At 45.1% G+C, this 23060-nt stretch overlaps 5 protein-coding genes across 5 annotated transcripts in view; 3 read left to right on the top strand and 2 right to left on the bottom strand.

The window, feature by feature from the left end:
- Positions 1 to 10: 10 nt before the first annotated feature.
- On the bottom strand, positions 11 to 4588 carry LOC135817302 (AKT-interacting protein-like). Its single transcript, XM_065330464.1, has 2 exons — positions 3869 to 4588; positions 11 to 1061 (listed from the first exon to the last, which is right to left on the bottom strand). Exons 1-2 carry the CDS (start codon positions 4280 to 4282, stop codon positions 615 to 617), a joined length of 861 nt encoding a protein of 286 aa, XP_065186536.1. The 5' UTR covers positions 4283 to 4588; the 3' UTR covers positions 11 to 614.
- A 134-nt stretch (positions 4589 to 4722) lies between these two features.
- On the top strand, positions 4723 to 13573 carry LOC135817301 (equilibrative nucleoside transporter 2-like). The gene is made up of 13 exons (XM_065330462.1): positions 4723 to 5112; positions 6375 to 6578; positions 6850 to 6944; positions 7747 to 7797; positions 8140 to 8225; positions 9361 to 9409; positions 10115 to 10236; positions 10452 to 10491; positions 11052 to 11095; positions 11297 to 11504; positions 11920 to 12005; positions 12209 to 12396; positions 12826 to 13573. The coding sequence occupies exons 1-13, from the start codon at positions 4994 to 4996 to the stop codon at positions 12968 to 12970; spliced, it is 1437 nt and encodes a 478-aa protein (XP_065186534.1). The 5' UTR covers positions 4723 to 4993; the 3' UTR covers positions 12971 to 13573.
- Positions 13574 to 14559: 986 nt separating this feature from the next.
- Positions 14560 to 14958, top strand: LOC135816542 (keratinocyte-associated protein 2-like). The gene has a single exon (XM_065329737.1). The coding sequence runs from the start codon at positions 14560 to 14562 to the stop codon at positions 14956 to 14958; it is 399 nt and encodes a 132-aa protein (XP_065185809.1).
- A 2083-nt stretch (positions 14959 to 17041) lies between these two features.
- Positions 17042 to 19392, bottom strand: LOC135817306 (large ribosomal subunit protein uL6-like). Its single transcript, XM_065330466.1, has 5 exons — positions 19317 to 19392; positions 19173 to 19223; positions 18878 to 19083; positions 17890 to 18103; positions 17042 to 17196 (listed from the first exon to the last, which is right to left on the bottom strand). The coding sequence occupies exons 2-5, from the start codon at positions 19216 to 19218 to the stop codon at positions 17090 to 17092; spliced, it is 573 nt and encodes a 190-aa protein (XP_065186538.1). The 5' UTR covers positions 19219 to 19223; positions 19317 to 19392; the 3' UTR covers positions 17042 to 17089.
- Positions 19384 to 23060, top strand: part of LOC135817305 (coiled-coil domain-containing protein 134-like) — a 5496-nt gene continuing 1819 nt past the window's right edge. Inside the window, exons 1-6 of the mRNA XM_065330465.1 lie at positions 19384 to 19555; positions 20719 to 20840; positions 21392 to 21485; positions 22167 to 22240; positions 22441 to 22551; positions 22785 to 22862. Of these exons, the coding sequence (XP_065186537.1) occupies positions 19384 to 19555; positions 20719 to 20840; positions 21392 to 21485; positions 22167 to 22240; positions 22441 to 22551; positions 22785 to 22862 (651 nt within the window). The remainder of the gene's footprint in view (positions 19556 to 20718; positions 20841 to 21391; positions 21486 to 22166; positions 22241 to 22440; positions 22552 to 22784; positions 22863 to 23060) is intronic.

Raw genomic sequence — 23060 nt, 5'->3', positions numbered from 1 at the left:
TCTCGCAATATGAATGAATTATTTTGATTTCAGAACGCTCTGCACATTTCATTGAAGTACACGTGTAGAAATGAAGTATGCCGGTAATGGAGCCATCTCAGTTCTGCTGAACCGTGAATTCCAGGCTCAGCTGAACTGTTTAAAAAACGAGTGTAATAAATCAATGGGCTTAGCAGTGCTTACACCAGTGGGCAGAATAACAAGCATAAACAACGCCACAAGTGCAGATGGAATAATCTGAGATGATGTGAATGTGTTGCACGAAGCGGGAGAGAAGGAGTGAGGAGGTGGGATAAATATCAAAATATATGTACTTCAAGTACTGCAGAATTTCAAGTGTAGCAGACATGTCATATTTCATGATACCAGTGGATAATAATAATAATAATAATCACAATATCGCCAAATTTTCATGTTGTCACAAGCATGACACCAGGTCATACATGGCACGGTACTCCTGAGGGCACTCTCGAAGGATGCGTAACAAAATCTCAAAAAGAGCAGCGGATGAAATCTCTCCTGACCAGCAGGTAGTGCATGCAGTCTCATCAGACAAAGGACACATGTATCAAACTCCACGCAGGCCCAGACACAACACAGTATCACAGCCGGTGTCAAGAGTCCGCACTGTCTGCACTGAAGGGCGTTGCAGAGCCCTGCTTCACCCACGACAGGCCCCGCGTCGGCACAGACCGTCGCACCTCCTCGCACTCGTCTCCGGTGAACGTTGCTACGCTCGACGTCTCGGAGGCATTCCCATCACTGGGACTGGCCCTGGCGCTGTCATCACTGCCTGACGCTGCCGCTGGCTCTGAGCTGGCTATCATCTTGGCCTTGGCTTCTTCCAGCAAGGCGCCATCAATCAATGACACGGGAAATGCATGCACATCCACATCCTCGTCTATATCCCCACCACTGGAGGAGCGGCCCACAGTGGCTAGCGAGTCAAACAAGCGACTTCTGCAGTACTGAACCGACTCCATGGCTCTCTGCTTGAAATTGTCCTTATTATTCGTATAGATGGAAGATGCCTCCGGGTTAACGGCCTCCAGAGTAGTAACCTGCACAGATGTCATCCAGAACTTCAGTGTTATTCCGGCACCTGTTGTGCATGCATGCCCCGGCTCCCTCTTGCAAAAAGCGGATGCGAGGGCTAGACGTCTATTAGATCAGGCTTGTATTCCAATCTCAAATCTCCATGTATAAGTACATGAATGTACATGTACATGTACGTCAATATAGAAGCCAGGCATATGTGCCGAATGCCTATCTTCAAGGTCAGGTTTGTATTCAACATGTGTAGACTTTTAAAAAGAGAAGCTTTATTCCCGTAGCTATGCAGAAGAGGTTACTTCAGTAACGTCTGGCGCTAGCCAGGGTCCACACAGCTTTAATTTGGTATTTGTTTGTGTGTTTGTGTCACGCCTGGCGCTATCCGTATCTGGCGGCAAAAAAGCATAGGATTTATTTTTCAGGCATATCCTGGGATTCGAACCCGCACTATCGCCCTACATGCATTCCCCCATACACTTCGCATTCATACCCATTCTTCCAAGTTGCTTCACGTTATTAGCTTGCGTTTGAAAGCCCTATTTGAATATTGCGGGCAGCTAGACGGTGTCGTATTACCCTCGATCGTACCTGTCCCGTACCTATCCCCTACCATACCGTGCCATCAAAGACGGCTGGCCACAATGCATATTCAAATAGGGCTTTCAAATGCAAGATCACAATGTGAAACAACTTGGAAGAATTAGTATGTATGCGAAGTGTATAGGGGGATGCATGCAGGGCGCGCGATAGTGCGGGTTCGAATCCTAGGTAAAAAAAAGGATTTTTTTAAAGAATTTATAACAACCCTATGCTTTTTTTTTTGTCTAGGTCATCAAGGCAAAAAAGCATAGCGTAGGGCCCTGAGCTTCCAAGCTCTCTCGTACACCAGGGTATAGCATACTGTAAGCTGGGAATTTCGGCGCCAGTCTTAGTCTTAGTCTTAGTTCGCAATGTGCGAGCACCCGTAAAGGGTACTTCAAAAGTATAATAATCACTATACTATAATTATATCCTTTCACTCGTTTCCCAAAGGAGAAAAATGGTGTCGTAAATGGAATGTGAAAATCCACCGCGATCCGTGATGAAAACAAGTACATGTACAGTGGAACTCAATTAGTATGTACCCGGGTAAGACGTACACCTGCTTAGCACGGTCCTTTTTCGTCACACGGATTTTCCTCCCATATTAAAGCGCATATACAAACGTGTATGGATACGACATACTGTAGGGTCGCGTATAAAAGCATGACCCGTATAGAAGCATGACTCGAATAGAAGCCGATTTTTGAAGAGCGCCGTGACACAGAAGCACGATTTGAATAGAAGCATACGTGCACGTACATGTATGTGCACACTACATGCATGACAATGTGCACTGTACAGTGTAGACTGAAGATATTGACGTAGAAGCATGTTTGAATAGAAGCATAACTTGAATAGAAGCATGGTTTGAAGCCCGGCCTATACGGCCGTAAGCACCTGCTTTTATATGCGACATTACGGCACTCTGATAAGACATACAACTCGTGTATGACAGGCTTTTCAGCAGGTCACGTGGCCCAACAGACCTAGCCTCGCATACTACGTACTATTTTGGTGTTTTCTTACACCTGTATACATGTCAGGTTCGCTTGACAGGTACTTTAGTGTGTTGACCGTGCGGGGGAGGCTGTTTGCAGTGCTGGAAGCCTACTTTTAGTGGCACTAAACCACGCACATTTCTGAGTGCAATAAATAATTTCGAGCATTTTGACATACTGCACATGTATCGTAAGTAGTGGGGCCGCAGGAGTCAATTTTGGATAAGAAGTACCTCGGATACTACATACTTTTTTCCATTCCCCGAGGAGGAGGTACATCTTATCCCAGGTCCACTGTGATTTCCACTGTAATTTCGTATAAATGCCCTTTCGTATAAATGACTCAAACAAAGTCTGCTCGGTTCATTTCAAGAGAGGATGTTTTCTCAACCGGAGGTCGTCGTCATGACAAGGTGAAAAAAAGTGGTGTCCATAAAGCGCATGAACTTGAAAAAGATGCTGCGGTAATTACTTACTGTAATTTCGCAAATTTTCGGTGTACTTTTATTTTCGTTACTTTCGGTGCATCTGTTTCATACCTAAAATTTCAATACACCGAACAAACACTAACACGTATAATCCAATGGGGAACTGCTTCCCTGTACCGAAAATTTCAGTTCACCTAACCTAGCCTTTTGCTCTCATACCGAAAATATTGAGCACCGAAAATTTCTGAAATTAGAGTACTGTAATTTCACAAATTTTCGGTATACTTTTATTTTCGGTACTTTCGGTGCGTCTGTTTCATACCTAAAATTTCAATACACCGAACAAACACTATCACACATAATCCAATAGGGAACTGCTTCTCTGCACCGAAAATTTCTGTTCACCTAACCTAGCCTGTTGCCCTCATACCGAAAATATTGAGCACCGAAAATTTCTGAAATTAGAGTATTCTGGAGCTTAATCAGCTGAAGAGAAAGGCATCTACTGAGCGACTACCACCACAAAGCGAAGTGATACATGGCAGACTACTGCATCGGCCGGGTCTGTTGCTCCCCCCGCCCGTGCGCGCTTGATTTCCACACTACTTCGTGCACTTGCATGCTTGTGTTCTTTGATACAGGGTGGTGTGGGGTTGTGATGCACAGAAATGAAGATGTGCGTCATGAAATTTGACCTGTTCCGTTAGAATAGGATTCAGGTGATGCTGGAGTCCTGCCTACACAGCTTCACGGTATGTCTTTTTACATCTGCTGACAACACATTTAACATTCCCCACATGCACTCACCTGGTAGAATGCGTCTTTGACAAACTCCAGCAGCTCAGCAAGTGTGTTGCTCTGCGCTTTCCACTTCCTGAACGACACGCCACAGTTCATCTGACCTGTTACCATGTCGACGAGTGGATGAAACACCGGTGGTTGAAAGATAACAAATGGCACAGCACCACTGTGCGGGTGGCCGTCATCAGCTATCAGAACAAATTTGAACACCCCTCCAGTGTAACAACCAGAGCGGACCACTAATAGACCGAACCACACCAGTGATGACGTAGCGCTGGGTATGACATACAGGCCTGGGATGCGCCGCCGCTGGACGTTGCGCAGCTCCGACATCAAGGAGTATTCCTGCAGGAATGGCCGAAATGTGTGCATGCCAGCCGACGACTGGCCGTCCTCGTGCTGTGCCATAGCTCTCGACATCCGTGCGTCACTGCTCAACCCCTCCGAGCCATCTGATTACTTCAGCAATGTTTACACCGCTATCACCACCACTGTAGCACCAGTGTAAACTATAGAATAACTGCTTCCTTTGGGCCTTAGCCTGATAAATATTTAATTTCGCCCACTTTTCTACCAGGCACTACTTTTGTCTGTTCCGATCAATTGCCTCTTTCCTTACAGGAATTTTTCAAATAACTCGCACTATTCTATGCCAAGGAAGACAGGATCAGGCTAGGATTGTAGCGAGTAAACGACACCACTGTACTGAGCCTGAGGCAGTAAACTATCATATTAAACATTCTGGAGTTTGTTTTTTGAAAATATTTTCCTGAAAACATGAATGCAATCATGACATCATTTACAATGTTTTCGAACAACGCTGACGTCGTTTTATTGTTTTCTGCTTTCAATTCAAGTGAGAGATTCCATGGCGTAGAGAAGGACGCAAATCAGAAGTGCATGTGGTTTTCGAGGAGATAAAGTGATTGTTTGTCGTGTGACTCAATAGTGCGATACTGAGGAGAGTACCACATGTGCACAGGTAGCTCTGCAGTTGACACTACGCTGTCGCTATTGTAGTAGGTGACGCCAGCTGTGGATACTGTAGTATCTGTCTGGGCACGTGGAAAACAGAACACACTATTATTTTTCTAGTTGCCAACTGGGGCAGCCATAGTATTCTGTTTCTGAATGGCTGACGAGACCCCGCTGACGCTCAGGACTCCACCGATGTCTGATGATGATGATGTTGAAACACCACTTCTCGACGGGAAGACTGGTGACGGAGATGAGGATGCTCCTAAGGATAAGTTAGTACAGCTGCTGTACATGAGCAACTACCGGTATATAAAATTATAAACCATTCCCTGAGTGGTGCTTTTTGAGATTTGCTCATAATTCTCAGACTTCCCTGAGCATAATGGTGGCTTATATTATGGACCTGGCTTTACACGTAAGATCTACCGGTTGACCATCCTACGCAGACATGCTGCACGTCTCATGTTCTTACATTTACCTAAAACTTGACCCCAGACTGTTACCAAGGGACTAACGATGAAGTCCACAACATTTCAGAGGTGGTCCTACAAAGCATGCTACCAGACTCCATGACAGTAGTCCATGGCAGTGGAAACCGAGTGTGGACTTTTGCGTTGCACTGTCATGGCCAGCTGAGAAAAGCCTTAATCTTCATCTGCGTTTACTGAAAGCAGTAATCTCTACCATGCCCCATGAGGCTATGTTCACTTTGTCTAGTTGGTAGAGTAGAGAGAGATTATGTAAAGATGAAGAAGGTAGATGGAGTGCACGAACGCTACCCATATTTCCAACACTATCACGACGATGTACTAGTACGCTTTTTGTTCCTTTTTCTGTGTATTTGTACCCATTGGGCACCGTAGCAGTGTAAGGCTGGTGGACTGCTCATGTTTAGGTTTGATTGCGATGCTTTCATTTAATTTTAATAGTGCTGTGGGTTTTTTTATAAATACTTCTGCGCATTCCCTTCGGAGGAAACCCAGAAGTGGTGCCGTGCGTGTTGGGATGACTTGCAAGTCTCTGGGTGTCTAGCTAATGATAATGGTTGAGACTGAGGAGTTATGGCTGATCACCAAGACCTGAGTAAAAATCGAGGCCAAATTCAAGCCATCTGGTGAAGACCCCACACAAAAGTGACCACGATTCCAAAGAATCTTAGAAAAAAAGGTGTCTTTATGAACTTTCATTATCGACAAACCAGAAATCCACTGAATGAAGCCTTGTGAGTGCACATGTAGTCACTTGTGTGTGTGGGCAAAAAATACAGGTCCATATATAGAGTATGACAATCTGTCTATTGCTGAATGTATTTTCCCCATCTATACAAGGAAGGTGTGGCAGGGTCTCGACAAGATCCGGGAGTGTCTGACTGTCATCATAGAGATTCTGGGGTGGTGCTAGTTTGTGTCATAGTGGTGGCCCTTTTACGAAGTTGAAAGACTTTAGCTTGAACGTTTCCGAATGTTTCTATTGCTGCTAATGTGGATCCAGCTATTTATGTTTGCTTTCATTTCTTTTCCTTGCTTGGGTGCAGGTACTTGCTCACGTTCTGGATCATGTTCTTGTTTGGCGTGGGCTCACTGCTGCCCTGGAACATGTTCATAACAGCGGAGCAGTACTTCAGAGCTGAGCTGTCGCACTACGACAACCTGAGCAAGAACTTTGAAAACTACCTCATCATTGCCGCTCAAGTGCCCAACGTCACGTTTCTTTTCATCAACGCCTTCTACAAGGAATGGTACGTCTGTTGCGTGAGGCAAGAGTATACTTATGGGGACATGCACGCACGCAAGCTGCGAGGGTCGGGTTGAGAATATCACGTCTGCATGACGATAGTTTCTACATCAACTCTGCCAGGCCATGCGGACCTGATCCTAAACCGACAGGTATACTTTTGGAGGGAAGATCTTGCACGGCTTTTTGTGGCCCAAATTCCACAAGCCTTGTTTATTTGTTTGTTTGTTTACCTGTCATTCTATTTGTTCCGCTGTGTTATCGTTGTTGTTCAGGCTGTCGGAGAAAATGCGCATATTGATATCGCTGTTGACAATGCTGGCCATGATGGTTCTAACAGCCGTGCTAGCAGCACTTGACTCTGATGAATGTAAGTCGATCCAGTGTGCACTCATAGTATTGACCAGAAGTGATGACCTGCGACGCTTTTTTCAGAATTTTTGCGAAACCTTCCGTAAATCATAAAAAATGAGTACGATCGCATCCTCTCAGTTTCGGGAATTGATCCATACAATTACAAGGTCTAGAACAGTGGGATAGCTAGATTGTGCATGTCAGGGCTGTGCAGACTGGTTGGGTAGTTTGTGTTCAGGCTGACCTAGGACGGGGCTGATGCAATCTGTTCACTTCAGAGTACATCTCCTTGCAAAACCCATCAATGTTTGTAGCCGGTTGCAGTCACCTCCAGATTTGGTGACTGTGTCTGGCTTTCCAGTAGCCTCTCTATCCAAAATCAGCCGAAAAATTGGCTCTGTGATGCTCAATTCACCTTGAATTCGGTTACTCCGGGCTCTCGGCTTGTCAAATCTGTCATTTGTGGGTCAGTCGACTATTTGGGCACATCAGTACCAGGTGTGTGGTTGTAGCAGGGCATGCATCCGAAGTGGTTCCCACCCAGCCATCTCGACATACCTAGTATCAGCCCCACAGTAGCTGTCCCGATCTAGGTTTGTGATTTCACGTTCATTGTCAGAATCAGTCGAGCTCCCTTTGCTAAGGTATCGAGACTCCGTTACATTTTCATCACAGCCTAGGAGCTGTGGCATCATTCATGATCCACAGCAAGAAGGCCGCAATGCCTGTACCTATGGTGAAGTCAAATAAAGATGACATAACATTGACCTATACAGTACTGGCTGTTTCCATTTCTTTTGCCTCTTGTAATTGTATAGGGCAAGTGGCCTTCTTTGGTGTGACCATGGCATCGGTGGTCGTGATGAATGGTAAGTGTTATCCTACGCTTATATCACGATGCTCGTTTGTAGCCTCCGAGCCGTGCAAGGCCAGCTATCGTTGATTTCCTTCCTGGGTCACTTTGCCTCGGCAGTTCACACGGGCCGCATACTGTGCGTGTGCCTGACTGAGTGAGTAATTACAACCAAGCTTCTAGTGAATACTTGACTTGGTCTCTACTTAGAGTTTCTTGTTATAATGCAATCCGCAGATGACAATTAGTGGCTTGTTGCCTTATTATTTTGCCCTTTTTTCATGCTTAGTCTGCAAGTGGAGAGGTCATACGCTTCATAGCGAGACGCATGTCTTCGTCTTTCTGTGTTGTTGCGCAGTTGCTTCAGCCATCTTCCAGGGCGGTGTGTTTGGTATGGTGGGGAGGTTCCCACCACGCTATCGTACAGCTGTTATGAGTGGTCAGGTATGTTTGAGTGAAACTGAATAAGCACCACATGGGGCATGCCTATTGTATGTCCATAGCGTTTTGTTCATAACAAATGAGTGGTTCATCTCTGACTCACTATCAAGATGAGAATGTTCTACTTTTCCTACAATAGAGACATGCGCACGCTGATGTAGGTTCGTTCCTAGAAAGTCTAAGAATAAAGCGAATTTTGAATCAGACCATGTGACAAATTTTTTGGTTTATTGTACCACGGATGTTGAGTGTACTTAGGGGCCGTCCGTAAATATCGATGTTTTTTTAGAGACGATATTGGTGCTTCTCTCCCTTGACCCCCCTCCCCCCAGAAGACGCACATGTACATCTAGATCATGGAATCAATATTTTTGGATGCTCATTTTTTTCCTTTTTTTGTCAATAATATGAACCCAAGATGACAAACTTCAGGCACGGCCAGTCAAAATTCACATTTTACATGAAAAGATGAGGGCGCTGGCGCGCTAGCGCTACCCGTGCAGTACAACTCATCGTACAAAAAGCGTTCAAAGTGCAACTCATCGTGTACTGGTGTAGCCAAAGCGGCTACGCTCGGGCTTGAATTTTTTCAAATCCTTGTTCAGACAGTGAAGACTGGAAACTCTTGTGGAGTTCGTCCGTATTTGTTCGCACTGCCTCTACGTCTTGAAGAAGGTCTCCTGCAGGCATCGTTCGGCCGATTTCCACAATCAATAGCTCATTCTTTTGCTCTTGAAATTCGCCATGGGCGTACAGCTTCCAATTTTTGATTTTGTTCTTGTGTCGCGAGTTTTAGCTCCGCGAACGGAAGCTGGTTTATTATCATTATTATTATTATTAACTTTTATTTTACTAGGGTTTCACATTTCTTGTATAGCCATTTAGACGTCCGCGTGCAGGGATCGGCGAAACTTCAGATATTTACATCGATATTTTTCTGATGCTCGAAAAGACGCACATGGCTCAAACCCCCTCCCCCCCCCCCCAGACGCACCAATATCGTCTCTAAAAAAACATCGATATTTACGGACGGCCCCTTATCCCTCACAGTCAGTAAGTGCTGTGCAGTCTATGTCAGTATTTTGTTAATTTGTACATTGTCTCACGCCATTCATTGCCAATTGTTTCTTCGGTCCAGGGACTTGGAGGCACGTTTGCTGCCCTGGCCAACATATTCTCCTTGCTTGGTGAGTACCTGGTACATGTGGTGGTATTTTTTTGTTTTGAAAAAGGAATTCTTTGTTGTGGTTGTGGTAGTACTAGTGCCGGCGGTGTTGGTACTGTTGGTGCACTTTTCACACATGAGGCTAACAGGTATGTGTGCATGCATCCTATTGCAAAGCACCTTTGGTCTGGTGTCCTGTCTGCATAATGCGTATGGGTGCAAATAATAATTGTTTGCCCTAATGTGGCGAGCCATCAGACTGACTGGTACTCGTATTTAAAGTGTAAAAAAACTGGGTTATCCAGTCGTAACACATAGCATGCAGCAGCTTTTTCTCTAAATTCACATACCACAGTGTACTACGGTAGTAGCATGTTTCCCTTGCATTACTTGCTTATAGCCAAGAGTCAGATAATCAAGCCTATGGATTGATTTACATGTATACTCATACCTCGTTTATCCTGGTGGACCGGGCACTGCCCGTAACTTCGAAATCCCCATATTAAACTCCGAATCACATAGTACATTTGATGGGGAACAGCCATAGATATGCCATGTGACGTCACTATTTCCACAAAAAGTGACAAACGAGTAGTAATATTTCCACTGAAACCCGGCCAATGGGTGCCAGGTAGACCGAAGTGCCCGTAACTTCGGGGTCTGGATAACTGAGGTATGCATGTATCTGTTCTAAATTGTCTTATGTGTGTGTGTTCTCCATGCACAGGTGCCGGCGGTGCACAGCAACTGACCAAGGCGCAGCTGGAGAGAAGTGCTATCGGTTACTTCATGTGCGCTGTGGTTGTGATCATCATCTCCATTGTCGGCTATGTTGCTCTGTACAAGCTGGTGAGATGGGGCTGGCTGAGATGTGGAAGAGTGGTTTGTGTGCATACTAGTTTTGCTGTTGATATCTAATACTTTCTCACTGTGTCCACTCCTGAAGTATGTAAGTCGAGTCTATCAGGGCATAGAAGTGTGCTCGAATTGAGTGCAGGTCCCGAGAGTGTGGACTGTGTAACTGATATGCCTTTGTCTGTTATTTTTCCCGTGTTTTGGTCCAGCCATTTGCAAAGTACTACTCTAAATCGCAAACATCAGGAGGTATGTATGCTCGGTGTTACATACCAAACTGGGCTTTTGATCTAGGTGCAAGTTTATGGACAACCTGTGCGCAGAAGGCATGATTTTAATTGTATGTGTCAACACACTCTTCACATTTTTGTGCTTGTATACCATGGTATACGAGACTCTAATGTATATTATCTGAGTTGGCAATGCACTCCTTCAATGCACGGTTCTCGTATTCTTAATTTGTTGACACTTTTTAATTTTTATAGCACTTATCCCAAGTTATCCGTTTTGTAAACTGTTTTTTATTTTAAATAGTTCTACCGGTATTCAATATTGTGTGGTACTCTGATGTTTAGAGTCGTCAAACTGAATGCCCGGGTATTGTACAGTAGATGTGACTGCTCCCTGGGGCACATAATAATTGTGAAGGGAAAGGCTGTCTTTTGAATGCAGTATGTAGCCTGATTTGGAAGGGAAATGACTGGCTTTGAATTCTCATGGGCGGTGCTGTGCTTTCCTTTGAAACAACCATGCAGTGAACTACCGTAGGGTATCTCTGTCTCTTGGCTGTGTTTTTTTGTCACTGACAGGCGCAGGGCAGAAGAAACCGAATTTCAAACTCGTGCTGAAACAGGTACGGTGCTAGTATCTAATACTATAGGTAGCTACCTCCTCCGGCTGGGCGCCTATTTCCTTTTCCGTATGCTGTGCTCGCCCTAGTTAATGTGCTACGTGTATTGTTAGGATGGACAGGTGCTTGCTCCTCATCTTGTAGAGTTGTAACGATCAAGCTTCTGTGCTCTTTCTCTCTCTCTCTCTCTCTCTCTCTCTCCAGATGTGGCCCATGGCACTTTCTGTAGCACTGGTGTTCTTCGTAACGCTGAGCATCTTCCCGGCCATAACGGCGTCAATCAAGTCTGTACGTCAGACAGACTCTATGTGTAATGCCACATCATCTGCGGTGAATGGAACCAATGGAACCTCATCGAACACAAGCACCCCTACTGATGACCCCATAAGTGAAGCAGCACAGGCATGGATTTGTGAGTGTGTGTTTGTGTTGTGCACGTGCATGTGTGTGTGTGTGTGTGTGTGTGTGTGTGTGTGTGTGTGTGTGTCTGTCTGTCTGTCTGTCTGTCTGTGTTTGTGCGGTTCTTGTGTTGACACCAGTACGAGGATGAGCAGTGATAACTCTTTGCTCCTGTCTAATTTCGATAGGCACGTCCTCAGAATCATACAACTTACAAGGAGCCCATAACATTCCCTAGTTCCTCTAGACTCTCAAGTGTTCCTTGTGTCCATGTACGTGTCTGATATCAATGGAGAAGTAGAAAGAATTGGTCTAGGTGAATATGGAAGATATGCAGAACAAACTCAAACAGCTTGTATTTGAACGTTACCATGATCAGGCAACATTGGTTAACTCCTCCAATGGGTTTGCTGTTATCTGTCCGACAGGCACATACTTTACACCGGTCACTTGCTTCCTGCTATTCAATGCCATGGATTTCATTGGTCGCACTCTGCCCACGGTTGTGAAAAAGGTTAGCATTGAGCCCTTGGCGCATTTTCTTGCTTTGTCGTTGTTGTATTTCTGTAAGAGAACATCGGTGTTTGGCAGCAGTATTCCATGGACACTGTGTCATACAGGGTATTATTGCGTTGCCCGAGCAATATTATACATACGTATGTATGCATCACATGTTGTCAAGTTGATTCTTGCGCTGTGCTGATTGTCTCCATGCAGCCCGGTCCTCGCTATATTCTCGTCCCAGTATGCGCCCGTCTCCTCTTCATTCCGCTCTTCCTCTTCTGCAAGTTTGACACGGGGTATAAGCCATACTTCAACAGCGATGCCGCACCAATCGTGCTGATGATGTTCATGGCTGTGTCCAACGGCTACCTCGGAACTCTGTCGTTTATTTACGCCCCGAGGTATGTTGGATATACAAGTAGCTTGTTTCCTGTGATCACATAGTAAATTACATTCATAATTAATCACTGGGAAATTAGAACTGTCACATGATCTGCCACTCATCGATCATATTGCATGTGATTATCCTATGTGTCACTGCTGTTGTTTGGGCAATAAAGCCTGAATATATAACGTTACATGCACATCAGTTAGTCGTAGCACACAAGGGAGTCAAAGCGCACAGGGAATCGACATGGGCAACTGTATGTATCATAGTGTTACAGTAAAAGTCAACCCTTAGTCGAAACCCACATGATATCATTTTTTGTTTGCGACCACGGGCTGCCCGTTGTGTACACTGCAAGTGTTGTGTACTACCTCATAATTTAGATCTTTATGGACTCTTCAAAAAGCGTTTTCTGTATGTTCCTTGTTTGTTGTCCCTGCAGCAAAGTAGCGCCGGAGGATGGAGAGACCGCTGGAGCATTGATGGCCGCTTTCCTTGGCTCCGGTCTGCTCAGTGGGACTCTGTTCTCGTTCCTGTCAGCCGGCGTTCTAGTAGATGCGGTTCAAAAGCACCTACCCGCTGCATAGCCTCTAGTGGCCCGGAGTGGAAGGCATTACAATCTCAGGGTGTTGGCTGTTGGGGTAGGCCCTTTACCTTGCCCATGCAGACCATGAGAATCCGCCAAGGTGTCACATTGCCGTGCTTGTTTTGCGTGTTTTTAATTTTTTTTAAGTGCATGCCTACACTAGTTTTGTTGGAATGCTTTGTCAGTTGCGTCCACTGCTGGTGCTGCTGCTGCTCCTGAGCCTACCCTCTCTCGGGACGCAGAGCAGTTTTAAAGAACCATGTCAGCCCCTGTCACATGCTGGTCGTGGACAGCAGGAGAGCTGCAATGTAGGCTTGAGGCTGTCCGCTTGACTCTGCTCCGTCTTCGCTGTTTGGCTTTCGGAAAGGACAGTGCTCCACCACTAGTTTTACTATTTCTCATAGCTGTTGAGTATTAACTGGGTTTTTGATCATTCCTTTTAGTGGGCTTATTTATACTGTACACCTTCGCAATATATTTCACAGAATCTCTCAGCAGGAAGTGTGGCAAGAGTTGCGATTTGACTACGGAACTCCCATTCGTCAATCTGCGCATTTCCTCTTCTGAATATCTCGCATTCTTTTTTAGTGATCATTGCAACGTATCTCGGTTCTTTTTGTTGAGTGGTCAATAGTCCCAGCCAGCCCGGCATGCTGTATCAAGAGTCCATAACCCAGGGGGTTATGGACTCTTGGCTGTATCAACTACACTCTACACAAAAATAATTTATAACTTAGCTGATGCATCAGTGAGGACATCAGTGAGGACATAGTACATCTGGCTGTTGGTGCACTGTATGTGTTTGCAAAGAACACAGCTATCCACCCCTCCGGGTATACCGGTAATAGTACATGTACTTCCACTGCACAGCATAACCATGATAACACTGTGCTGCTATGATTGTAATGTAGTACCGTTGCCTCACAGTCTGCATAATGTAATAATTGTGTCTTCTGCCGAGTGCACATCACAATGGCCCCTGGCAAGAGTACACGTTCTTGCTTGTCTTCACTCTGCATGGGGATAGGACGGGCAATGGCTGAACCGTGATTTGGTGGAGATGCAAAAGATGTTTGCACAAAGAGGCCATTAATTTTGATTATGGTTGCCGAGACGAGCATTACATAAAAACCGGTAGCTGCTTTGGAGTGTGTGAATGCTAGAAACAGTTGCTCTCCCTTATGACCATGACCAATGAGTAGTAAAATAGGGGTGCAGATACTAGTAAGCGGCACTCTACACTACTATTACAAAGTATTAGTATACTAGTAGTAGTCTATGGTTGTTTTTTGCCAGGCGTGGGCCATCCCCTGATGGTATCTGGGAGTACTAAAAATTTAAAAACTGGTTTGTTAGTACTCCCTAATGACCATGATGACTATGTACATGACTGTACACGATCTTAGAATAAATAAAACTCCTACATGACGTGTGTCTGGGTTCGAGTCCTTTGTCCACGTAGTTCAGTCAGCGGATCCCGAGCCTCGGGTTTTTGGCGTCACGGCAACACTGACACACTTTGCTGAGGAAGAAATCTTGATTCTTGTTTTGTTTGGCTGGATTTGTTCGGAGACAGAGAAGTCTGTAGCAATGGCTCTCCCCACTGCCGTATCGTTCTTGGTTTCGACCACCTTCTGCGTTATCACCTTCGCTGGAATGCAGCTTTTCAAGGCTACACTTGCTGGCAGTGAAATGATGACGATTGTTGGAGGACTTGTTGGATCAGTATTGTTCATTTTGCTATTGACTGGTGTTAGCAATGCTGAGACACTAGTGTTCGGTCGTGGATTTCAGACCAAGCTTCCTGAGGTTGCCGTGTGTCTGCTGATGGCTGCTATTGCTTCTGGATTAGTTCATCGTGTCAGCTTCACCACCTGCATCTTGTTTTCATTGGCCAACCTGTACTTCATCAACCGAATTTCCAGCTCTGTCTATGGAGGTTCTCAAGCAACCAAGGGAGCTGCAGTCCCTGCCAGGAGAAAGAAGTAAACTGAGTTTATGCTCTGCCAAGTGGAACTTTAATGACTGAAATCGGATTTGGCCACCCCGATACACACACACTATGAACTGACCATATTTTGAATGAGTGCATGCAAGCCTTGCATGCGAGTGTATTGGCATCTATATCAAACTCGTGTGCATCATTGCATCGCACTCGTATCATCACCAGCTGCATACCCTGACTGTATCCATAAGGATTTTATGATAGTACTACCTTTCCTGTTCTGGGTACCAGGGTGCTAATCGCTAACATACTGACTATTTCTTTCCATAATTTTTCTTTTTTGAAAGTAATTTGTGAGCTGAAAAATGCTGGATTTGTACGACTTGTGGCAGTGTACGACTGTGAAATATCGCAGCCGTGTGGCTGGAATGTACATATGTCAGATTGAGGCTGGTCTCACTGATTGGGCGATGGCAGAATGGCCCTCTCACTTCTGTCCACCATGGAGTTAACTTGCTGTAAGCCTAAGGCCATCTTCCCACTGAGTTGATTTGAAAGCCTATCCTTCTTGATGTGGCTACTTGCTCCATTCAGCACAAGCTGGACACTGGTATGGTCGCAGCCCACATGAATCAGTAATATGGGTGCCACAACTGCACCCTTGCTTTTACTCTGTCAGTATGCCATTGTGGGAAACACAGGCCAGCATCTAACAAAATACACGGCTGACCCAAGCTTGGGGCACTGCGCAGTGATTTTCTTGGTGACCCCATTGCTCATTCAAACGTACCAATGAGAGAGCATGGCATTTGCTGCCGATGCGTGACCTTGCTCTAGCCTACCATACATGTACACATAACGGTATCTACAGCCTATTTCTTATTAGACAGGACGGCTAGAGTGCTTTCGTATGGTAGATGCGGACAAGCAAGCTGTGCAGTCAAGTGTCAGTTACTAGTCAGTATATCACATGTTTCCACCTTTAACGAGACATGGCCGTCTAATCGATTATAGAATCCATGGGTTTCATAAATGAAAGGTCAAAAGCATAATTGGGTGGACTTTGGCTTTTACCTGTACCGTAAAAGCCCGTGTATAGTATAGCAGCCTCGATTTACTGGGCATATACAAGGGCACGGGCGTTATTTTGGAACCAGGCGTATACTTGGAATAGGGATAGCAGTAAGTATTGGGTATCAGTACCTGTAAGACATGTTATTATAACGAGTCGCAAATTTAACGATTGTCCAAAATTCATAGGTTAACGAGAAGATCTTGCAGTATTCTGCCATATTCACACACAGCATATAATTATGAAGCAGTACGGCCTCAACGTCTTACACTAGTTACAGTACATGTACTGGTGACAGGTGTTTCCGGCATACCTGGACGTATACATGGGCATGTAATCTGGAACAAAACTGTCGACTTCCCCTGACTGGGCGTGTACACGGAGGGTGGGCGCTGTTACGGTATGCCATGGGCATCCTTATTTGGCTCGCGACTCAACTGTGGGCAGGTAGGTGATTTCGCATTTATAACGCGCGTTAACGCGACATCCCAAGTCAAAACTAGAATCGCACGACGGGGAATGCTAGAAGTCGGTGTGGGTTTCCAGAATTCCTGGTAGAATGCAGCTAAATTGATCGAAGACAAGATACATGTACCAGTTGAACCCCCTTCTGAGAAAGGGCACATCATACTTCACGGAAAGTTATAACTATACATTTCTGAAAATGCAGTACAGCTATGACCAGTTAAATTCAACCTCATGAATAAGGGAGTATAGCAGCCAGAGTTACACCACACGCACTACTCTCCAAACTGACTTATAATTTATGCGCCACACAACCTAATTCACGAGGTCGGATTTCTCAGGCCAGAACATTGTAATTCGAAGTACGTAGATGTACCTGAAACTCGCATGGGCAAACAGAATCAGTAGTGAGTGTTTGATTCACGACCCAAGATAGTCCCATGCAAAGATCGTGCTCAAGCAGCTACAGTACTAAACTATCATGCACGCACCGACCGAAGTTGAATACAAGTATCACATGCAATAATACCAACATATCCAAGTCACACCACCTAATAAAGGTGAGAGAACAATCACAAAACTACTGATGGTTGTCCTGGCCATTTCTGATTTTATTGAAAGTCTGCAGTAAAGAACGTTTAGGCGGTCTCCTCGACGATGTTTCCCTTCTCGGATACATAGATACCGTCCAAGAATTTACGGATATCCTTCTTCTTGACAGTGGTTGACTGCTGGATGAGTGCAGCTGCACACAAATTGATACACAATATGAAAAAGGTTAGACTATTTAGATCATTAATACTTCAGAGGAAGACCTTTCAGGGTTCTAGCCAGGTCATAATAGCAGGGGCTGACATGGGACAAAGTTACCCCGTATCCCATTTTCCACTCTCCAATATGTCTCGCCACGTTAAACGCAACGTATGGGGTGAATCCCCGACTTCACCCCAGACAAATGTGCCTTTATGAACCATCTAATAGTGACAGGAAAAGGAGTAGGGGCGTGCAAACAGAGTGTGTGTGTTTGGGGGGGGGGGGGGGGCTGCGCTCCGCTACCCCCTTTGGCTAGAACCTTGCAGTTCACTGCTCATATTGCAGGACAGGAATGCATTCAACAGAACAGACCACACATTATCTAGACAACTAAGATATGATACATCTAACGGCTAGCACAATGCTTGAATCTAACGGCTAGCACAATGCTTGATCATGGATACCAGATAAATACACACAATAGATTTTAACTCGGATACTGAGCCAGTAATAAATGTAAAAAAGAGAAGAAAACACATGAGAACGAGTTATGCAGCTACTATCCACGACTGTAACAAGATGATAAAGTCGTGGATAGTTGCTGCATAACTCGTTCTCATGTGTATTCTTCTCTTTTTACACACACTAGAAATCATGAAAAAGTCAACAAACTCAAGGTACATACCAGATCGAGAGACGAGTTCGAGGTCGTTTCCCTCAAGGATCAGTTCGTCCTTTTGCTTCGGTGAGGCCATGACCTTGACACCCTCCAACATCTTGACTTGGCGCACAAACTTCTCTCCCAAGAAGTTACGGATGTCAATGATGGTACCACCCTCAGTGATTGCACAGTTGATGGGGAAATGAGCATACACTGACCTCATCTTGTACTTGTAGCCCTGTCAGAGGAAGAAAATGTAAATACACATTGCCAACAACAATTACAACACACGGATGCTAAACTAGTAGGACTCAGTTATAAAGGGCTGGACATAGATAAAATCCATATCTGCATACACAGTAGCAAACAACATAATTATTATGATGCATAAAACTAAGGTGGCTTTGATGCACACATACATAGTCAACAACACGTGTTCTAACCTCATCTTCCCCTGATTATAGTATTGTATAGCCGGTTGTAACACGGGCGTGTGAACTTTACTTTATTATTTGCCTCGCAACTGGAACTTGAATATTCACATAAAGTTCGGTCGAAGCATAAAGTAATGTTAGCAAGATAGCAAGACAGTTCTTCTCTTTCATCGCAATTATATACCATACATACTTTCACGGTCAGTAGAGAAAGGATTTAATGTACACATTCTCACAGGACATGATTTGTTACATAATTCTAGAATGCCATTCCCTCAACTAATGAATAATTTCGGAAACATACAAATTACTAATTAAAAATAATAAAGCGAATCCGAAGTGCCGTGCTTGTGGGCAATGGGCTTCCATGTAGATGCGTAAGGTATTTTACCAACATTTTAACGAGTTTGAATGAGTGAAGGAATCAAAGAAAGTGCAAAAATGGATATTCTCTTTAACGATATAATTTTTATGTTGGAGACACTCCTGTCCACAAATTCGTCTGAACAATTACAAATGTAGTGAGATATAGTCATCAGGACCCCAAATCAAACTATATGGGGACTGAATGCGCATACCTTGGTCACACCAACCATCATGTTGGTGATGTGGCTGGACACTGTTCGGATGCAAGCCAACTCCTTGCTAGTGGAGAACCACATGTCAAAGCGGAGCTTAGTAGCAGAGACACGAGTGAACTCCAAGCGGATATGGTTGAAGTTACGGTGCAGAGAACCGCGTGGTCCCTTCACGGAGATGGAACGACCCTTGGTCTTTACTTCCACTGCATTCCACACCAACAAACAGTGGGAAGGAGCTTCGCTGTGAAATGAACATGGACCGATCGACAATGATTTTCCACAAACTACTTACCCCCCTCAATCAGGTTCAAGACCCTGCTGGCGTGAATGGTCTTCATGATGACTACAAGCAGTATCCAAAGGAACACAACACAGTCTGAAAACCTGCTACGCCGTCCCAGGAATGGCCAGAAAAAAGAACTCTAAAGGAACCTACCGTCCTAGGGGATACTGCGACCAGAAAGGGAGAAGAAAAGCGTTGCCATATTTTTATGTAGTTGCGCATGCGCACAGCGAAAATGGAGAATACGAAAATGTTAGTTTATGCATTGCACGGATTCGTTTGCTCCGTTTTCTTCCTCACTTCTTGCGGGGCAAGCGACGAGGTGAACTCTAGCTATATTGATTCTGGACCTTCAACAGAAAATGCTACCGTGGACAACAACCTGCTGCTGTGTATCCTTTGAAGAGAATTTGTATTTCATCGCCATGACGTCAGTCATTTGGGAATTATTTTGTGTTTGAATTGTTCGTTCTTTGTGGAAATAACCTCTTGCCTGGAAGTACTTTAGTTTTCTGTAGCTTGAATACTAGTACCGCCACTTCTCCGCTGATCTCAATCGTGATAAACACTGGTCGTTTGCCAGAGCTTCTTTAATTTTTTAAATAATAGTCAAGTTTATTGGTCGATAAAATTAAAATTTTAAAATTTTAAATTTATTTGCCTCAATTCAATGACTCCATGACTGACGTCATGACGCGTAGAACTGCACCATCCCCCCACCACCACCACACACACACACGCACACCAGACCATGTACCACCACCACCATGTATACGCCCGTCGCAAGAGAAGCACGCAAATCTGCAAATGCACTGGATGTGCACCCACAGATTTTCTCTTATAGCAACGATAGCGAACAAGATCTGAATGAGACAGATCAAGACTTGCGCCAGATAACTGTCTAATCCACACAACTGGCGAAGCCATGTGAATCGACCACCAATGCACACCTGGTCTACACCACACACACACACACACACACACACACACACACACACACACACACACACACACACACACACTATAACACTGTGTACAATTGCCGCGTAACCGATTAATAACAGATTGCGGCCATGTAAACGAACGACTGGAATTCGCTGCGCACTTTAATCATGCCATAACACGTGAAGATCGTAAACGGGGATCACATGGGATCCTGTACACCCTCGCGCGCACGTTGACCTAGCATGCCGTGTACGTAGAATGCCTAAATGTTTTACCCATGACAGATAACCCTTGCATAATGACCACATAATTGCCGCATAATTGACCTGTTTTCACCCGCATAATCATACCCATTTTGGTATTGTGTCCACGTTATTCAGTGGGGACAATACAGTAACAAGTGTGTTACTCCGCTTGGTTTGGCGCACAGCAAAGTTATTTTTGTTGACATCGACTTTTCTGGAGATCATGAGTCGTACCGTACGATGCATGTACTGCGAGTCTGTGGCCGCGTGAACTTGGTCGGACAGGTAGCCCAAGTCTTTGGCTAGCCTTTGTAGGATTGCACACCTGCGGACTGTATCCTTAACCGTGGAATTTACTCGCTCAGACCAGCGCCTGTATCGCACTAAGCGCAAGGAGCAACAGGAGATGGCAAACTCACTGATGGCAGTGGATGACTTTGCCAAGCAGTATACTGTCCTTTCGCGATTGACAGTCCGAATGATCGACGTGAGTACTTGCACATGCGTACTTAACTGCACCCCAGCAATTTGAGTAATGTTACAGCTTGTATTTGCGACGCTGTCACGAATGTTTTTGTCTCTTAATATTTCCGGTGTTTGGACCCTCAAATTTGCTCCCGTGAATACAGGTGCACAATGCCCATGTGCATAGCCCAGTGCTTATAGTGGCAGGAAAGGCTACACACTGGGCTACTTTATTCATTGAGTAAGGCGCTGTCCGTGGCCTCTCGAGAGCCACGAGGCCTGATTTTGCGCATTTTCGTTGCCTTTCTCTGCGAGTACCCTCAACTTTCTATTCCTGCACGCAAACGATTGACTTCTGTACCCCTTGTAATCACTCTATGCTTCCAATGCGCACTCGGGCAGTCAGGATGGCACCACTCCACTCTTTTTTTAAGTCTTCAATTTTGCACAACCCCTGCATGATGCATGTCTTTGCAAATACATGTAGCTTCAGTGTTTAGGTCCTGGCTGGTTTTCACTCGTTGCTGCATCTTCTGCCTTCGTGTCTCTCGTTCTCTTACACGTTTTGTGCAGGTTTTCAAAGCATCAAATGCAACTGTCAATGCATCTGGCTTCATTCCCGGTGTTACCCCGTTTCCAAACAACACTCAAGAAGACCTCAGAGAAGGTAGCTCCAGCTGACCTAGAAAGACTATTGGCGTCTGTTGCGTTCTGTGAGCAGTTGTGTGGGATCTAGTGCTGGTATTGCTTGTGCAGTTCTTTTGAAGCTAGTGTGTATTGTTGGTAGGGGTTGCCTGTCGAACCTCGTGCCATCAGGATTTTTTACATTGTCACACTTTGCCGAAAAACCTTAATCTAGTGTATACGTGTATGTCATCGACTTTGGACGGTTCTGACCCTTCAATGGCCAATTGAGTCGTGTTTCCAAGATTCCTTGTGAATCCCCTCTATCTATCTATCATTCTACAAAGGAGTAATTTTGGCAATTGCTCTTGTTTCGTATCTATCTATCTCTATGATACAGTGTCGGTCAGTAAGGAAGTGCAGTGTGTGCCTGTGGGTGCAGCACTGGCATTTGTTTTATTCTAGCACTTCACCCACACTTGAAAAAAGGCAACTGCTATACTCTTAGAATGGGAACTCCCCGAATCCCGCTGCTACACATGGTACCAACCATGGCCACTAGACTCATGAAGCTGTGAACCAAATCTGTTTTCCCTCGTTCCAGGCCAGTTCTCTGCTCACTGCACATCCCAGGACTGAGAGAAAGTTCTCGTGACATTGAGGTGTACATGCAATATGTTTTTCTTTCGCTAATTGGCTTGTATTATACGCTTTTTGTGTGCAGCGGTTGCTAATATCGTGGAAAATGTGGTCCTCTTTGGAGATCTAGCGCTTCGGTGTCCAGATGCTATGGATGAGGTGAGGAATGGATCTCGTCATTTCTTAGTTTTATCTTTGCACGATTGCAGTTGCCTTATCTCTTTGTAAAGACGTGCAGCAATTCTGGATCTACACCCCTGCCATCTCGTTTACTCCATGTGTGAGATATGCTTCTGCCAAATTCCTATTATGCATAGCTGTGTGTGTGGTCTGTGTGGTTGATCATTCTGGTGCGACAGGTGTTTCGCGTGCACAAAGCCAAGAAGTGGCGTCCGCTCATCGAGTGGGCACACAGCTTTACCAATGAGTCTGCCATAGTCACAGGTTCCGATACAGAAGTCATCAGACTGGTAAGTCGTCACTTGTCAGATGGGCTTTTGTTAAAAGATTGTCTTGAACACACCATACCTGCCTCTATGGTCACAGCTTGTGTGGCTGGTCTCCTTTTGCTCAACTTTCGCCTTTATGATAAGACCATGCCCTGTGTTATGGAGATGGTGACACCTCAACTGTGACTTGGGAACAGCTTGTCTAATTACGTAATTACGTTATGTGGAACCTCTGTAATGATGCTTGGCTGCAGATGGCACAGGAACTCAAGTTGTCACCGCCTGATGGAAAATATCAAAACCCTTACCGCAAACCAAAGATGAGCACTGCTGTGAGTAACGTCAGTATGTCTATGTCCGTGCCTATGTCTTTCTCTGTGTGTGTGTGTGAGGGGAGGGGGTCTTTCTGTGTGTGTGTGTGTGTGTGTGTGTGTGTGTGTGTGTGTGTTGTAAGTGTGCCTGTAGCCATTCTATCCAAGCCCGTCCGAAGCACGTTCAGCAGGCATGGCCGGGCCAGTGCCCGTCCCGGA

The sequence above is a fragment of the Sycon ciliatum genome, chromosome 5 (assembly GCF_964019385.1).
Source record: "Sycon ciliatum chromosome 5, ocSycCili1.1, whole genome shotgun sequence".
NCBI lineage: Eukaryota > Metazoa > Porifera > Calcarea > Leucosolenida > Sycettidae > Sycon > Sycon ciliatum.
Note: the sequence above shows the minus strand (reverse complement) of the source record. Positions and strands in the feature narration are given on the sequence as shown.

Coding starts and splice junctions, on each gene's coding strand:
- LOC135817302 (XM_065330464.1), bottom strand. CDS start 4,282: ATGTCGAGAGCTATGGCACAGCACGAGGACGGCCAGTCGTCGGCTGGC. Junction 1,062..3,868: donor TCAAAGACGCATTCTACCAG/GTGAGTGCATGT, acceptor ACATCTGTGCAG/GTTACTACTCTGGAGGCCGT.
- LOC135817301 (XM_065330462.1), top strand. CDS start 4,994: ATGGCTGACGAGACCCCGCTGACGCTCAGGACTCCACCGATGTCTGAT. Junction 5,113..6,374: donor GAGGATGCTCCTAAGGATAA/GTTAGTACAGCT, acceptor GCTTGGGTGCAG/GTACTTGCTCACGTTCTGGA. Junction 12,006..12,208: donor TGCCCACGGTTGTGAAAAAG/GTTAGCATTGAG, acceptor GTCTCCATGCAG/CCCGGTCCTCGCTATATTCT.
- LOC135817306 (XM_065330466.1), bottom strand. CDS start 19,218: ATGAAGACCATTCACGCCAGCAGGGTCTTGAACCTGATTGAGGGGG. Junction 19,084..19,172: donor CTTGAACCTGATTGAGGGGG/GTAAGTAGTTTG, acceptor TGTGGAATGCAG/TGGAAGTAAAGACCAAGGGT. Junction 18,104..18,877: donor TGATGGTTGGTGTGACCAAG/GTATGCGCATTC, acceptor TTCCTCTGACAG/GGCTACAAGTACAAGATGAG.
- LOC135816542 (XM_065329737.1), top strand. CDS start 14,560: ATGGCTCTCCCCACTGCCGTATCGTTCTTGGTTTCGACCACCTTCTGC.